Source organism: Anopheles ziemanni, chromosome 2, assembly GCF_943734765.1.
Source record: "Anopheles ziemanni chromosome 2, idAnoZiCoDA_A2_x.2, whole genome shotgun sequence".
In the NCBI taxonomy this organism is placed as follows: domain Eukaryota; kingdom Metazoa; phylum Arthropoda; class Insecta; order Diptera; family Culicidae; genus Anopheles; species Anopheles ziemanni.
In genome coordinates this window covers 32,633,590-32,650,687 of record NC_080705.1, presented here as the reverse complement: position 1 = coordinate 32,650,687, position 17,098 = coordinate 32,633,590, and the positions used below count along the sequence as shown (strand labels likewise).

The window sequence follows — 17,098 nt, the reverse complement described above, 5'->3', positions numbered from 1 at the left end:
ACGGTGAAACAAAAGCGTAAAGTACAACTGATAGTATGATAAAGAAAACGACAGCACAATTTAGATGAATCTGTTTTCCTCGCAAATAATTCCGGAACGTCAAGTAAAAATATCCTATGCACGGTACTAAAATACGCAAGTGAACAACAGAGAAGAGAAAATAGTCATCCTAACGCCTCGAGCAATGGCTTAAAAATCGTACCACATATCTCGAATGACACTCACAATGGGGAACGTGTTGTGTGTGTGTGTATTGCTGTGCCTATGTGCAGCTGATGGCGATTCCGTTCTAGAAGGTCCGCTCGAGCCCAAACCGGCCGTTCGCAGGGTTCGTTGGAAAAGCATTTAATCACTCTAGTCGTATTCTAGCATCCTCAAAATTAAAAGAAATACAAAAATATCCTCTACTTTCATAACCTCTTCTTGTCGCCTGGTACCATCTCTCTCTCTCTCTGTATTGCCTGTGGTTGTTCTAAATGTCCCGTGCTTCATGATAGTATCTTTTTATTTCCTTCTTAGGGTTTGTTTTGCATTTTGTACACCCTACATTCTAAGCCCCCTGTCCCTGTACTGATAGTAATTTTTGTGTACCTTTAGGATGATTGGTTTTTCATTTTTCCGAGCAAAAGCAACGTCCTGCTTCTAAAATATTTGTTCCTTTTTGTATTTTGAATGTTGCTCGTCCTCCAGCTCGCCGTGTTCTTTGTCGTGCTCGCGATCTTTGTGTTCCTCGTCTTGTTGTAGATGAATTTTCAAATGTGCTTGAACTTTTATTTTGCAGCCTCATAAAAGTAATGTCATCCTTCGAATGCGATATCAATATCGATAAGAGTCCTTTAATGTTCCGTCGTTTTTGTGGTCGAAAACCGGGGCACGATATTCACTTTAAAACCCCTCGCGGTATAAATTCTCTACAACTGTGTGAGACTTTTTCAATGGTCGGAATCTGCCAATAACAGAAACCGTAATCATTAAACGATGGTTCATTGATTCGTCGAAACGAAACGAAGCCCTATTAAATGGACCGATGTTTTTCTTCTATTTTCAACACAGAAATGTGGGGAAACTATTCGCTACCAGCTGCTCCTGGGGGCGCTAGCTTTGCCCTCGTACGACCTGCCGCTTGATGCAAAGCGGAAAATGCACCATAACCGTTACAATTAACGATTGCACTCGTACGCCGTCGGCCGACGATGGTCGCTTACGATAATGTCAACAGGAGGTCCAGATTATGGGCCTGTTAACGTCGTCACGCGCTGCTTCCCCGGAGCGAGCTTTTCCAATCTCTAACGATCGATGGACGGAACAGTTTTTCCCTTTTTCCCATCTTGGATGGCCTAGGAAAATTGTCACATACACCCATGGTGCTGCGAATCGAGCTGCGGTGCTTTCGCACGTTTTCGCTTTTCTAGCTCGTTGCTTGGAAGACTCACGCCGGAATCAGCTTGAGGGCAGTTTCCCATCGCTTTTCCAATCAACCACGCCATCGTTTGAGCGTTGGGGATGGAAATGGATCCATTCGTTGCTTGAGAATGCTCCATCTGATCTTAAATGGCAATAACGCGCACTGAAGCAAGCCACGTAGAAGAAATGTTTTAAGGCCAATTTTGTTTACAAACATTTTAAAAATAATGAAAATTGTGAGAATAAAATGAAAATAAAGGTATTCATTAGTCTTGCTCAAGAATAAGTTTTATTTCCAGTACTGTTACTAATAGTTAAGCTCATCCAGCGATACAAAATTATATTCTCAGTTTCATCTCAGACGAAATAGATTTTTTCTTCATTAACCCTTTCGCCAAACACACACGTACCGCTCAGGTCCGTCATAAACGCATTCCGTCGCTCCAAAATGGGCGACGAAAAGGTCCATCCGACCTTTATGACTTTGCAGAAGCAGCAGCAGTACACTGCAGTAGTCGTAAAGCATGACAAAAGCAACCAGCAAGCCCATTTTCCCATCGACGCCAAAGTTTGCGATGACCCACGTGCCACGTTCGTCCCTCGCCCGGCTGACGATGGTGATGATAAAATTTCGCTTCCACCGGCGAGAACGTGGCTGGCCACCGAACACCGGACCGTGGAATGGGAAACGTTTTCCCCGAGGACACGGCGAAACTGTGTGGACAGAAAAAAGAAACCAACGAAATTCGAAACAACTAACATCATTCGTCTCCGGTTAAGGCATTGGGGAGTACGTTCGTTAGAACGGCGCTGCTCGTCGGGCGCGTTTTCCACGGAATTTCCCTCACATGCTGGTTGCCCCAGAAGAGGTGAGAAAAATCATTCTAAAGAATCTGGTACCTAACACACCACCGTAGGGCCGGGGCGTAACACCAACGCTGCCGGCTGTGGTCGCATGATTTTGGCTTAACAAACATTTCACGGAAAGCGTGGAAGGAAAAAACGAACCACCCGGGTCCGTCCTCTCGTTAGCTCCCGATTTCTTTCGGTTTCGTATTCGCACCCGGCCACTTTTGGAGTGCAATTTGGAGCTCGCGAATCAAATCGCTTGCATGGAGCCGTGTACAACGTTAATCCGCAACTATTACCAGGAAATCCGGCAGCGAGCACCACATCCGGTTGCGGTTGATTCTCGACCGCGCGCGCAAATGCAAACCGAGCCGGAAGGGAAATGCTCGCGAAAATGCAACACTAAAGTGAACAACAAAATTTAAAAAAAAGAACTACCCAACACCCCAACCCATTTCCACGGCTCGTGAAGGAACGCGAGGCAACAGAACAAGCAGCCTCGGTGTCCGCCATTGTTGAGCGCTCTGCACGCTTTGCATACGCTTTCGCAAAGCCTTTGATTGCTTTGTAGTCACCAACGGGGCTTCCTAGGGAAAGTGCGCCTGGCGTCGTACATACTTCCGCCGTGCCGCAGCAGCGTGAAGTGCTCGAACCTGGCCTGGAACGTGTTGCTATTTTCGAGCCAGAGCACTCTTCGCAACACACTGCCACACTCGAGTAGGGGATTATAGTTTGTCGCCATAATTTGTACTTCCACGCTTAAACGGAACGGTTTCTTGTTTGTTTGTCTACGCTGCTTGTATTTCCTTTTCGGGCCGGGCGTGTGAGCGTTTATCCGTTCAACATATTTTCACACATGAAAGATAAACATGGAAAAGCAACCGCAAAATCACACCATATTGCGCAGCGAACGTCCAATTGAGGCACCGTTTTTGGGACAAACAGTGATCGACAAAAACACTATACTTCTATTAGCAAATGTTGATAGTTTGTTAAGCTCATTTCCAACGGGCTTGCATAATGGTTCCTCGTTAAAAAAGTTTAAAAGATTCCTTGAAATCATCACCTTCATCCGACCCAAAAGTCATTACCAAGTTTGTGGTGCTAAAAGCCGTTTGCCTTTGCTCACCTCAACGAGTGCCTTCCCAAAGGAACTGCGCCATTCACCGACACACAATCGAATCTAAATTTCCAAACAATCAGAAATCATTTCATTCAGAACGACCCGCTGCAACACGTGCCCGAGCGAACTTGCTTGCGAAACGGGGTTGTTTGAACTTTTTTCACTCTTTCATCCTTTCACTCCCGAGTGCCCGTACCCATGTTGCTTCATGTTCAGGTGTGGAAAACTCCTCCTTATCCTATTACTGCCGCCACCCTTAGCGCCCGCTGGTTCCCCACATTCCGGTTTTTCCATCCCAGCGAACACACTTTTCACCAGCTGTCTTCAGGCAGCGCACGGAACGCTGTAAGCGAGACGTTTCACGACGAGTGTGTGGCAGCTTCCTCTACTCGTTTTTTTTTTCTTTTTACTGCTGCCGAGCTTTTCCGAATGAACGTTGTCTTTTTCAGGCAAGCATTTGAACTTTCCCGGGTGCAGCCTTTTGTGTTCACTGATCCACTTTTCACTTTTCTTCCATCAGCTCAACGGGGTGAGATTTCGTGTTTTTCTTCCGCTGCTGCAAACGTTGGAAATCATTTTGTGTGCCTTTTTATGAGTATTTTAAACTTTCCGTTCTTTCCGCTTGTGAAAAACCGTTCCGTCGAAGATGATGGCGGTTCGTGCGCTGCTCCTGCAGCCTAACTTTCTGGTTTTAAAGAACACAAATTTTATCACCTAATCTAGATTCAGACAAGAAGCTGACTTGAAAGGCGGGGAATTAAGCTTGTTTCCTATGTGTTAGCAGAAAAAATATGATAAGTAGGCCAGGAGGTTTGATGCTGAGGTTTAAAGGGAACATTTGCTCAGGTACGAATAAACATTCGGATTTATTTCTGGCATTATTTTATTCACAACATAAAAGTTAAAAAAGAACATCTTTGGTTCATGAATAAAAAAACCTAATGTTAACAAAATAGAAAACATTATATAAAAACATACAAACTACCTCTACAAAACTTAACATTAAGAAAACAGAAACAAAGCTCCAATGTCTCCGCTTGTTATACCAGCAAATAGCAAATATCGACAAAACAAACGAGAACTCGATTAATTTCTTAGGAAAACGTGAACTTAAGAAACTAATCTCCTTTCCCCCCGGCCACTCGCAAGATCAACACGCTTGGCAGCCTTTTAATAGGACCGTACCGTCAGTAAATTTCACTTCATTATGTGTCCCCCGCACTTGTTTATGTTACGCGTTACCGCAACCGGACGCCACCGACCCAATGGGGTGGAAAACCTTCCCCCCCTGCAGCGAGCGAAATAAACTCGTCTCGTAAAAGTATTCGTGCGCGAACAAGTGTCACATCGCTTAGCCATATCACGGAACGACGATAAACGAATGGAAAACTATTTTTGGACTAACCCGCCCTTCGACTTCCCCTTCTTGTTGCCTCGCCTCTTCAGGCCGTGACAAGACGTTGCGTTATTGAATTAGGATCCTGCGCCAGTTCGAAATCGTTGTCCCTCGCGTTCGCAGCCCAGGTCACCGCAGTCGGGAGGGAGTTGGTTCGGTTGTTTGGATCTTCCGAAACTGCCCTCTCGGCGACCGTTAACAAAGTTATGCCGCTCTGCTGGAAACTCAATCAACACGCACGTCAAACTGATACGGGTGTCCGGAGCGCCCGATGACGATGAGAATCCATAGCATGGGTTTGAGTTCTCCTTTTCGTTCCAACCCCCCCACTGCTGGTTGATGTTCACTTTCTTTCATGCAAGAAAATATCACTTTTTTTTCTTCACCATATTATCCCATCACATTTTTTTCCTTTTACAACAAGCCCCACGAAAAGCGAGCCCCACGCAACGGAGATGCGTCTGCGAAACGATAATAGTTTACCCTATTCATTTGACTCGCTTTTTATTTCGTGTCCCGTCACCACGCCACCCTCGCCACCCATGAATATTCATGAACTGATGATGGTAGCAAACTTTTCCGCAGGTCAGGCCCGCGCACTTCCCTGGCCTCGAACAAGTCGAAGGTCACCCGAAGAAGCTCGTGTTACATGCGTGCAAGCCGCATCGGCCGTCGAGCTGGTCTCGAGTGGAACATAAAGTATATCGTAATCCCTGGAGATTGGGTGCGTTTTTCCCGCTCAGTTTTGTCGTACCATTCGACGTATCAAATGAACGTCTCAAATTTTTTTATCACCAACATTAATAGATTCAGACGTCGTGAAGGAAAAAGAAGGCAATTTCAGAGTGGCCAAAAGCTTGAGACCAACGTTTTAGATGTTAAAGAAACATCATGTCATGTTTTCGATATTTTGATGCATGATTTTTCTAGCCTTTGTTTTCATACTCACAAAGAACTTTTGATTTTCAATCACAATTTAAAGGCAAAAAATCGCCTAAGCTTCGAACAGTCTTCCTTTCGAACGCTTTTATGTTCAATCTCCCAAGGATAATCAGACTTGATCGTCAAAGAATATGGTAAACAATCAATCGATTCGATCTGATGTGACTCTTTTATTCCAACACGTGCGGTGAGCATAAATTGTAATCAAAATCATGTGTGCAGAAGGAAAACCCCCTGTGCAGAAGGAAATTGTTCCATCGAAATTGTTGTCCCATAAAAAAGTTTCGTACCCGGATGATCATCATAATCTCGCCTGTCATGCCCCTCTGATCGGATAGCTTAAACATGTCTTCATTTGTGTTCAATATTCCACTCGCAAACGCTTTCCGAAGCAATTCTTTCTCAAACAATCACAAAATCACTTGCAAGCAAGCAGGCACGTGACAAACCGATACTTTTGCCTGCGAAGAGGTTTCACTTCCGATGCTTAACAGTTTCCCCTGTGCTTTCCACAGATCCAAGAATGGGAATATTAGCACCCGGTTTTGGTATGCGGGGGTAGCGAAATTATATTTACAACTCGTGCCTGGCATTTCTAACGAAGCAAACTTTGTCACAGTCCCGGGGGTTTGGGGAAACAGTTGGCCATGGTTCTCACCGGTGTCGTTCGCCGTGGAACCGTGAATTTGCAAACGCTTGGAAAAGCCGACTGGACGCTCCGCTTCGCGTACGGCAATAATCAGTTTAATCAGTGGCTGGCGCACACTGAGGACACGGTAAGTCTTTAAGGCGTCCATTTTTAATGGGTTCCTTTCGTCTCCCCGTCGGCCGTAATGGGATCCGTTTATGCGCTCAAACATAACATATTCCTTTCCCAATGCCGTTTGGCGCACGAATCATATCCCGGTGGAATAAGAAACAGGTGTTCGGAGTGTTATGCAAATCAGAATCCACGAGAACGAACGATATGGCATTTATTCGCTTTGAAGCTCCGGCACATTGTTCCGATTGCATTATATTGAATACAGGAAGTAAAACCTGCACGGCATAAGTTATGCAAAGAGCCCGCTTTATGGTATCAAACCAAATTGTTCATACGGATGAAAAATTGCACACACTTTTCGTACTCTCTCGACCTTTTTTTTCGCCATTCGGAAAAAATGAGGATAATTGCAATAGCTGTCCCATTATCGATAATAGCTGATAATACTTGACTAATTAACTGGTATTCATATTCATTGCACTGATTCATCCGATTGACTCATGGATAATGTTACCTTACTTTATTATGTTAAACCACACTGCACAAAGGACTATGAAAAATATTTCACATCAACGGTAGCAGGAACATGCATACATATTTTAATAAATTAGAGCACTCCATTATATAATCCAACGAACAACTCTGTTAAACCCAATTCACCTTCGACGTACTTCCCAAAGCCGATTCGTATCCGCAAATCCATATCCACCGTCTGAACCATCTAATCACGCGGCCTACGGGCAATTACATTGACCTCGCGAGTGGAAAACTCTGCGTCGTTAGGCCATACGGATGCAATTATTCACTTTGATGGCCCCGGCAGGCCATCGATAATCCTCCTTTGCTTTGGTGGTGTGCCGATTAGAGGCGACTCGTGCTTTCATTAGTGAAACATCAGACGATTCAGGGCGTGTAGAGGTGGTGTTTAAGGATTTGGAAGGACGGTGGTCTGAAACGGTGCTTCTGCGGGCGTTATACAAAAATCGGAACGCCTCGAATGAGGAGTTAGCGTTTCGCAACGAAGCAAATTCTTGTCGTCGTTGCGGTGAGTTCATATTGATTGATGATCGTTTGGCAGGGAGTAGTTGGGTCGGATGATTTTATGAATTATCGAGGGTTCCATCTCAAATATTTGTATATTTATTTTGAAATTGAAGTTAGCCTGGAAAAATTATTGAAATATCATTTTCGGAAAAAAAAGGTTTAAATGTCACACCGAAATACAAATTCTCAACTTCGAGCACCTTACAAGGAACTTAGTGTCAATCGATCGTTCATTATCCCCTTCTTTTTTAAAGTCCTTACACCCTAAAATTATAAAAAACAATACCGTTCATATTTAAGCATTTTAAAATCATAAACTCCAAAACACTGCTCCCACGTACCGTACCAAAGCGAAAAATTCATATCGATTGCAGCTGCACTTCCGCGAATAGAGGAATCTGTTTCAGAATATAAATGTGGCCAAATGGAAAGGATACGGGTAGTGAATTCGATCCTGCCAGCATCGCGATAAAAGGGAACCACAACAGCTGAACCGGAATAAAACGTTGCCAGTCACGTCGGTTCGATATATTTCCGTTGCATGCCGGCCGAAAAAATGAAATACTGAGCCGTTCTCATACAATCGAACGTGCGCCTGGTATTGGTTCACGCAAAGTATATGGCTTGGGTTCGAATATAAGGGCAGTGATGACTTATTTTCCATAAGCTGCAGTGTTCAGGAAATTTTATTGTTCATAACATTAGTTTATTAAATGTTAGGAAAGATTTATCGATTGAAACCCACATTTTATAGCTTAATGATATGAATCTCCTGTTGTGTGTTGTACACATTAGCTATCTTTGCAATGAAGCATATGAATCTAACCAAAAAGGATTATTTTCCGATATTGACTATCCTTATTTCCTTCGCGGTAATAGTAAACTTTCTTAAACCGCCATAAACCGTAGTCCATGCGTATCTGCAACAGCTCTTGGTTAAACATTTTATGCGCCTAATTGAATACCCAAGTGCGCGCGAAGCAGTTCATGACCATTTTCCTTCCTCCCGACGTGTAAATCCGATCATAAACCCGGCCCCTTCTACTTATCCCCCCCACGCGCAGCACCTAAATGGGTCGTAAAAATGTCGATCCGGGTAAGATTGAAAAATAAAACAATCTACTTTGAGTGATTCCACCATTTTGCACTTACTGCCGCCGCTGGCCCGTCCCGGAAGCACGTCACGCACTTCCCCTCCGCCCCCGTCCCGTACCAAGCGGACATTATTCACTTCACAAAACTCCTAAACCCAAAGTCGGCTCAATTTAACTGATGGCATTAACTTTAATCCTCCGGCCGGGGTTCACCCTGCCAGTCACACCGCATCGGAAAACTTGGGTGGTCGTTTCGGTGGCGACGGCTCATCGATGATTTGTCGTGTGGAAATTTGACGGCTTTCCCAGCCCTCCACCCCCCAGCTTCCTTCCTTCCAGCGAAAGACGTCCAAAATTTTAACATTTATTCCAACAGCTCTTTAAACACCGTTTTGGAAGGATTTAGATTTTGCTGCCACCTTACCCCCCGACCCGTCCCAGGGTTCAACCCCTTGGTTGGTGAAGAAGCGGGAATATTTATGATCATTATTTATGATGTTTGCCTAGTTTTGCACCTAAACGGCAGCAGCAGCCGGTCAGCGCGCGGCCAACCGGCACGCGATCGCATAAATCATGAGCTATTTGTCACATCGCAAACCCCTTAATATTTCCCGGTCAACACGCGGTCGCAAATAAATTATCTTTCGATTCATTCTAAATTCAAATTAAAAGCCCCGCTTTTCGGGCCGCTATTTCGCACTCCTCCCTCGGAAGTGACTGATGAAGCAGGGAGGGCCAACCTACCGCTCCCTTTCCTCTCCATTCCCGCGGTCCGAGAGCTATAAATATTCAACTATCTCTAATCATTTCTGACCCCGGCCCGGGTGCTCCCGTTTGACACGCGGCCCCACCGGATATGAGTTTTATTTTCAACTTTAAAGCATCCCATCCATCCTAATCAAACAGGACCGCTACGGAACACCGTACGGTTGCTGCATCAATTTTTCAGCCACCTCCAGTGCTATAATTCTCCATAGCGGCCATCGTGACCTTTAACCCGCATATAAGTTCGCTTATTTCCATGCGGATCGTGTGTGCGTGCCGGGTTCGTGCCATAAATTTGGAGCTCTGGCTAAATATTGACTTCCCCTTGTGTTTTGCTTCCTGGTGATGGTGCGTAAACAGACGCGGTACATTTTTCATGTTTCGTAATGCTGTAATTCATCCGGGCAGCAAGGAATGGCATGTTCCAAATAGCATCCCAACAAGGTGAAACAAGGTTCGTGTACTTCCGGACACTCTATCTCTCCCTATCTCTCTCTTTGCGTACCACCTTTGCAATTTAATCATTCATATGGGAAGTGCACGTGAAGGTATTAAACCAGCAGAAATCCTCTCTACTTTCGGGAGTATATTTGTGTGGAAGTGGTTGTTTGAGGTTCCGGGTGGTACGACCGTTTGTTGAGTGGAAGAAATCTTATGTCTCGTCCGGTGCCTTGCCGCAGGAAAAAGGATGCACTCGTTAAGGCGCGATTGCTCGCAGAAAACCGGGCCATAGGATTATTTATTGCCTTCGATTTGCTCCGAGATGGGCAACGCGGTTGCAAGCTGCGTCCCAGTTTCCGGGTTAGCTAGTTTTCCACCAACACTCCCGGACACTCTTAGCCTCTTAGTGAGGACTGCTGCGAATTACAACCCCGACGGAAAAAAAGACACGGACGACCGGGCAACGATTGAAATAAAAAAAGAGAAACAAGAAAATATTCGATCCCAAACCAACCTCTCCGGTGGGACTCTGCGGTAAAAGTTATATTGGCCTTTGTCCGTCGCCGTCGTCGCACCCGGCACACACATCGGCGCACACATACATCCGGCCAACTTCCGGTACAAATCCAATAAAGTTCCATTCCCCGGACGCTATCGCCCGGTGGGAATTGGCACAAGACATACTGACTTTTGCCGGTGGTTTCTTCTCCGTTGGCTGACCGGAATTCCGTCCAACCGTATCGGTCCGACCGCAGCCTGTGTGTATGTGTGTGTGTCGGTGTCCTGATGGCGAATAAATTCATATAAAATCAGTGTGTCCTTTCGAGCAGGAAAGGTTTCGCAAGATCCGAGAGAATCCTAAAACTGTTGGATCATGCCATTCGGTAGCACACCGTTTATGTGGAATCGAAGCAAAGAACACGATGGTTTCGGTCCAGTTGGGGATCTATCCTTTTTCATTCTTGCACTTCTTTTTGTGCCCGAGAATAAAAGGATAAGATGTGAAATCAAACTCCACTTCCAGCGCCGGACCTGAGAAGAGAGAAATTTATATCCATAATCACAGCGTCGGTTTTTGTGGCGGTTTTGATACCACGCATTATCCTTTTCAAATCAAACTCTTCCGTTTCTGCTTCCGAATGGTGCTCCATAATGATATTAAGCTCTTGCGATTCAAAAACACGATCAAGTGTGAGCATTTTTTTTTTATTCTTATAGAATCCTACTTTTACATCCTTTCATTTTTTTCTCACTCTCTGCTCCAAACCGTGTTTTGCTATTGGTTCGAATACCCGCCCCAGCTATCACCGGCCGAACGTTCGTGTCCTTTTACGAGTGTATGTAAGGCACTTTTTTCTGTCGTTTCGCATTATGTATCTTCACGTTGTCCACCTTCACTTTCTTTTCGGTTTCGATTGGTAAACCCTTCCCGGGGAAGAAAAAACTCCTAAACGTGACGGACCGTTCCAATCTTTTGCAGCACATGTGTTCATGAACGGCGTAAAATATGTTTCACTTGTGATCGATGTTTTTTATTGTGCTCGTCTTGCCTTTTTCACCGCACATTAACTGTCCTCGATATCGGCTGTGGCAACTGTGTGGAAGTACGATCGAATACTGATCGTAGATGATTTTCATTTTTCCTCAATTCACGATCTGCTATTCTATCATTACGCTCGCCCTCGTTTAATCTTTTGTCATGGTGCACAGATGCACAATATTTTTCCGCGCAGTTCGCTTTCATTTTCCTTTCACCCGGTCACTATCTGGCCATATTAAATCCATGGCCACCGCACCTCCCGCACAAAACGCACCACCGGCATAAGAAGCATAAGCCAAACACTAAAAACTAAATCAAACGATCCTCTAGGGCTTCATAAAAGTGATTCCCTTTCGGTGGGCCCTTTCCATTCCGAAAGTCCATTTCGAAAGTCTCATCAGCGACACATTTCTCTGCCGTCCGACTCGGTCGTAATATCGTGCCCATTTATTCGCAGAGCAAACGAAGCGCCGCATCTCGAACGCCATGAATCTGGTCAAAGTCAACACGAAACTCTCGCGGGACTAGGAGGCGCAAGGCGGACGAAGAAGGAGGAAAAGCGAAACGAAACACGCAAATCAAACAAATCAGTCAAACTGGTAGCCAATTTTCTTTTCCGTCGGAATGTTCGCCGCCACTACCAATGTCTGTCCCCTCCGCTGTCCGGGAGTGGAACTAAAAATAAATAAAATCAAATCTCCCAGACGAAGATGATAGCTCTGAAGTTCTGAGAAAATAACCACCATAAGCGAACGCGCTCAATATCGGCTTTTGCTTCCTGCGCGAAGGCAAAAAACTCCAGTATCGTCCAGACCCCGCCAACGGCAAATCGACAAATCGACAAACACACACTGGCACAAACAATCGGTTAGCGTAAACAGCACGCTGAGCCGGTCCTTTTTTGGGTGAAAAGGACACGGTTTCGGTGCAGTTTAATCCAATATTATCCCTTTATCTCGTTGGTTGTTGCTAGCAAGAGAAAGTCCCTTCACCGTTTGAACCAATCACTGATCGTACCTGTGTGTAGTTTTTCTGTTTACGTTACGTTATTGTTGACGTGCAAAATGCCTTGTCAGTTCCAATCAGGAGTTTGTTCAAAAGCGCATCGTTGAATGATACTTGTGTACATATGTTTGCCTATAGAGTAGAGACTGCAATGGTGCATCGTTTGAACGATTGATTCCTGATTTAATTTTGTCCTTTTTTGAGTTTTATAAAGTTGGTACCTCGGAAACCAGGGTTTGACAAGACTAAGCACTTCTTTAGCTGATTGGGGAAATACTCCTTAAATATCTCAGTGAACAAATAATACGACACACTAGAAGTAAACTATTTATACCATAAATTATTCATCGCGTCATTAGACATAACTTTTCTCTAATACCTTGCCACCCACAAACACCTTTTGTACTATCCAACCATGAAGAGGAATCACTTTAAAAATAAGTTCATTTTTCACACCTCATAAGAATAGATATCGGTCCAGTGAATGAACCTCAGATCCATCTCTACGACTAACAAAGGACCCTAGTTCCACTACATCCGGCGAGAACGATGAATAATGCCTCGGTTCGGTCGGTTTTAGAAACTTTTTTACCGACATATTTTACTCCATTGTACATCTCTCTTCACCAGGACATCGAAACCGAAACTGGCGCACCAAAACCGACGCTTTTCGCCCTCCCTGGGTTCGCTGCGGCTTGTGTGTGGAATTTTTGAATATATCGACCGCAATGCAAGTGTGCCTGCAGTCCCGTTTTTTCATGCGGAAAATGTACACATCCATGTGCACGAACATTTTAAAACCCCTCCGGACAAGTCTGGCTGTTGACTTTTTGCAAAAATGACAAAGCGTACGCTCTCATCATCGCCCGGGATAAGCTTACAATTTCCATCGCTCCGTTGTTGAGCACTAGCCCGGTTAACTATTCTAGCCGCCTTGCTGGCATCATTTATCATGACCATCAATGCCCCACGGGCTATACTCTTTGGCGAGGCAAGGAAAAGATATCTTCAAAGTTTTTGTCCACCGACTTTGGGCCCGTATATCTCTGCAGCAATATTTTACCGCGTATCGCTGGCAACTCTTTCGTTACTTCATTTTTGGAAACAAAGAAAATCTCCGATAGGAGGGACGTTGAAATGTAAATAGGTAGGATCGACGCGGTCACCATGTTGCCCTCCGGCACCGGTCGACATGATGTTAGTTTTGATTGCAACATCAAGTTCCTCTTCCAACCTCGATCGATGGCTGTTACACTTTTTTTTGTCCTCAACGCCACGAGTTATTTGGATTGTCGAAATAGCTTTTATTTTTTGTTACAGATTGTTTTTCCTATCAGGATTTTTATTTTCAGCCTTCATGTTTACACCAGTTATACATTTTCACACGGAGTTCGTCCTTTCAGCACAGATAACACGATTGGTGATTTTTTTTTCGCTTCGTTCCTAACGAAGCACTCAGTATTAGAGGCTGTAAAGGTGAATTCTTGTACGAACAAAACCAACACAAGAGAAGATCAAATTCCTAAACGCGTTGTAAAACCACGTAGCCGTTTATTGCCTGGACCAATCGGAACCAAAGAAGCGAAAAGAGATCCGTTAAAACAAATATTGATCCTACCGGATGTGGGGCCGTCCTCGTTGTGTGGGGTTGTTTTTTATTAACACGGCCCTACCGTCGGTCAATATTGGGCGAAGAGTAGAATTGGACAAATTGCACAACACGCGAATAAATTGATTCAACCTGGGCACAAGGTTGAGTAAACAACCCGATCGATTGCCATTTCGCTCGTCAGGTTTTCCGGTTTTCCTCCCACCAAGCTTTCAGTTGGGGCTTTCGCCAGCAAAAAAAAAACATAAAGAAGAGCGCCATTGCCTAACCGTTCAAATAAGAAAAATCGTTTTCTGACTTTCGTTAGCCGGCCCAAAAATACATCTACCGTGGCCATCAAATCCGTTCTAAGCTACGAATTCGATTCCGTCTTAAATCCTTCTGTGCGGACGTAATTAAATTCATTTCCTCCGAATACCACCGGGGCTCGCTGAGAAATGGTATCAAATTTGCAATGCCCTCCGAGCGAGCGGGAAGGAACCGGATGAGATTAGAGGGATTATCGTAGATTATCCGTAGACGCTGGTGAAATTATGCTCGTCCGTCAAAACGGAAGGTAATGCTCCGTAGGGTAGACCCCGGGTGCTGCCGGGAGCTGAAATTTCGCCACGAGAATGGCTTCATTTCCATGATTGATATTTTGGGTTTTAAGGTAAGATTCCTACGCCTTGTTGGCAAAAAGCCGGGAGCAAGCCGTGAGATTGTTCTTTCTGCTACTAATCACCGCCAACAAATTATATTCACGATTACCTACGGCATTCTGTGTCGCACATAGCACATCTGTGACAACCTTACGCAGAATTTCTCAATCTGGCGCAGACAAAATTGCCATCATAAAGATATTCATTTTTAATTCAGCCACAACGTTCTCAGTTGGTGTCATCCATTGTCTTCAGGTCCTTTCCTTGGGTAGCCTTAATCCTGTGTGTCTGTCAACTGAATGTATCTATGTGCCATATATGTAGCATGTATTTGTGTGTGTGTTGCTATTGTGAAGCGTGTAATGGGCCCTCGTTAATGCCGTCACCAACCACCAATGTATCACCTCATTAAGTAGTAACAATGTCTAGTCGTAGATTTAATGCTCACTCACTGATCTCACATTTCCGTTTCTCGTTCGCGTTAAGTAGCCTTTCCGCCCCCCCTTCACAACCACACACATAAACCCACCCAACGTATTTGGAAGGTGGTTCTAGGGTTTCACTCATCTTTGCCACACACACAACCCGTAAAATAGAATCCTTCATCCTCGCCCCGTGCGGCAAACATCGAACAAGCTCTACCCATCTATTTCCCATGCTCAAAACGTGCTTTACACACCATGCCTAACAATTTTCACCTTCAGCCTCCCTTCAGGTATGCTTAAATATTAAAACAAATTATCTCAATCTCCGGCGCTAAGTTTCATCATAAATTAACCGTTGTGCGTCTCGGTGGAAAATTATCGTTTCCTACCCACCCTCCGGTACTGGGTGGTGAACCGCACGGACCCATACACATACATTAACACACCTGTACTGATCCCAACATTCACCAGCTCCAGCAGGCCATGTTAAAGTGTTCCCTACCTTATTCCTTTCGTTACTTCCTGTTTCTGACACAACTCATGCCTATGGTTTATTAGTGTTGTAGGAAAGCATTTTTAAATACACTATATATTTTAAATAATGCCGGAATATAGGTGTAGAATACCCCGAATAAATACAATACTATTTGTCCCTTTAGTAGAAAACTACCAGCGAACCTATTAGTTCAAATCGAACGTGAATGTTTCATCGGTCAAATTTTCTTGTGATTGTTTACGAGAAGTGTGTAACATTGAAATGGTTGTTATTATAGTTATATAAGGCAAACATAATATCTCGTTATTTTAATATGTGAATTTATGTATTGAAATTGATTGTCTATACTAATCTCGTTGGAAACATCCCCTTTGAGCTCGTTATCACATTTTTTCGATGTCACTAGAGGATCGTCCTTTCCGATCCAATCAATGTCCTCTATCGATGATCAACCCCCTGTTTTTTTCGAAACCCCTATTTCTCTCTCCACCTGTCTCTTATTCTCTCTTTCTCTCTTTCTCTCTCTATCTCACCATCTCTGTCCTACTTTACCCGTCTATCGGAATGAGTTTGGTGACTGTGTAGCCATCGTATCGGCATGTGTATCTTTCTTCTTGATGGAAACCATTTCGTTCTCTGTTCCCGTGTACTTTCCTGCAACCGTTTGTTGTTACTGAATGCGGGTTACTGAACCCCTAGACCCCACCAGACGCCTCCCCCCAGGGCGGAAGCCCGGTCCGTTGCGTTCGCTAATGCGCTTTCCATCCCTCCATTCCCGCCCCTTTGACAGGTCCGATCGGTGCCAGCATTGTGGCGATGTGCCCGAAAAACGTTGGCCTGCACACCAACCCGGCCCTCGCCATGTGCAAGCCCACGTTCGAGATGCGCCCCCCGACGGCCCCGCCCGTGCCGGCGATGCTCGTACCGCGCGATTCCGGCTACAAACCGATCGTCCCGGCCCTACCAACACCGACCGCCGGAAGCACCACCACCACCACCGGAACCGTGCCCCACGCTGCTAGCGGCAACGCCACCAACAACAACAGCTCCGCGGTTACCAACAACAACACCAGCAAGAGTAGCCTACTTCTCCTCAACAACAACAGCAACAGCAGCAGCGGCAAGCTGCTTAGCAACAGCAACAGCCAGCACAGCATCGTTCGAAGTGCAAGCGCCCAGCTCGGCCCGAACGCCGTCGTCAAGAGCAACGGCACCGCCAAGGAGGCGTCGGAGGAGAAAAGTTTTCTCTGAGCGTTTTCCACCCTCGTGCACGCCACGGTGGGTGTAGGGTGAAGCTTAAGCGAGTGTGTGTGTGTGTGTGTATATGCATACTATTCGCGCGTGCAAACTACACTGTAAATATCGTCGATAAAGTTTAATAATAAATTACCACCAAGTGGTCGCGTCGAGAGCCAAGTAAATTTTCACTTTTCCTCAACGTTCGCCTTCTCTCTGTCTCTAAATATATCCTGCAGTGTAATATTTGTACGAAAGCCATTGAACAAATTTCATCCCAACGTAACCCTCCTCTCAGCAGAATAAGTTCGTCGATCGTAGGGAA

The 17,098-nt window shown here is 45.0% G+C and overlaps 1 protein-coding gene across 1 annotated transcript in view; it reads left to right on the top strand.

The window, feature by feature from the left end:
* The window catches only part of LOC131282344 (potassium voltage-gated channel protein Shaw-like), a 36,997-nt gene extending 20,209 nt beyond the window's left edge, over window positions 1-16,788 (top strand). The window contains exon 7 of the mRNA XM_058311781.1: window positions 16,328-16,788. Within this exon, the coding sequence (XP_058167764.1) occupies window positions 16,328-16,788 (461 nt within the window). The remainder of the gene's footprint in view (window positions 1-16,327) is intronic.
* The last annotated feature ends 310 nt before the right edge of the window (window positions 16,789-17,098 follow it).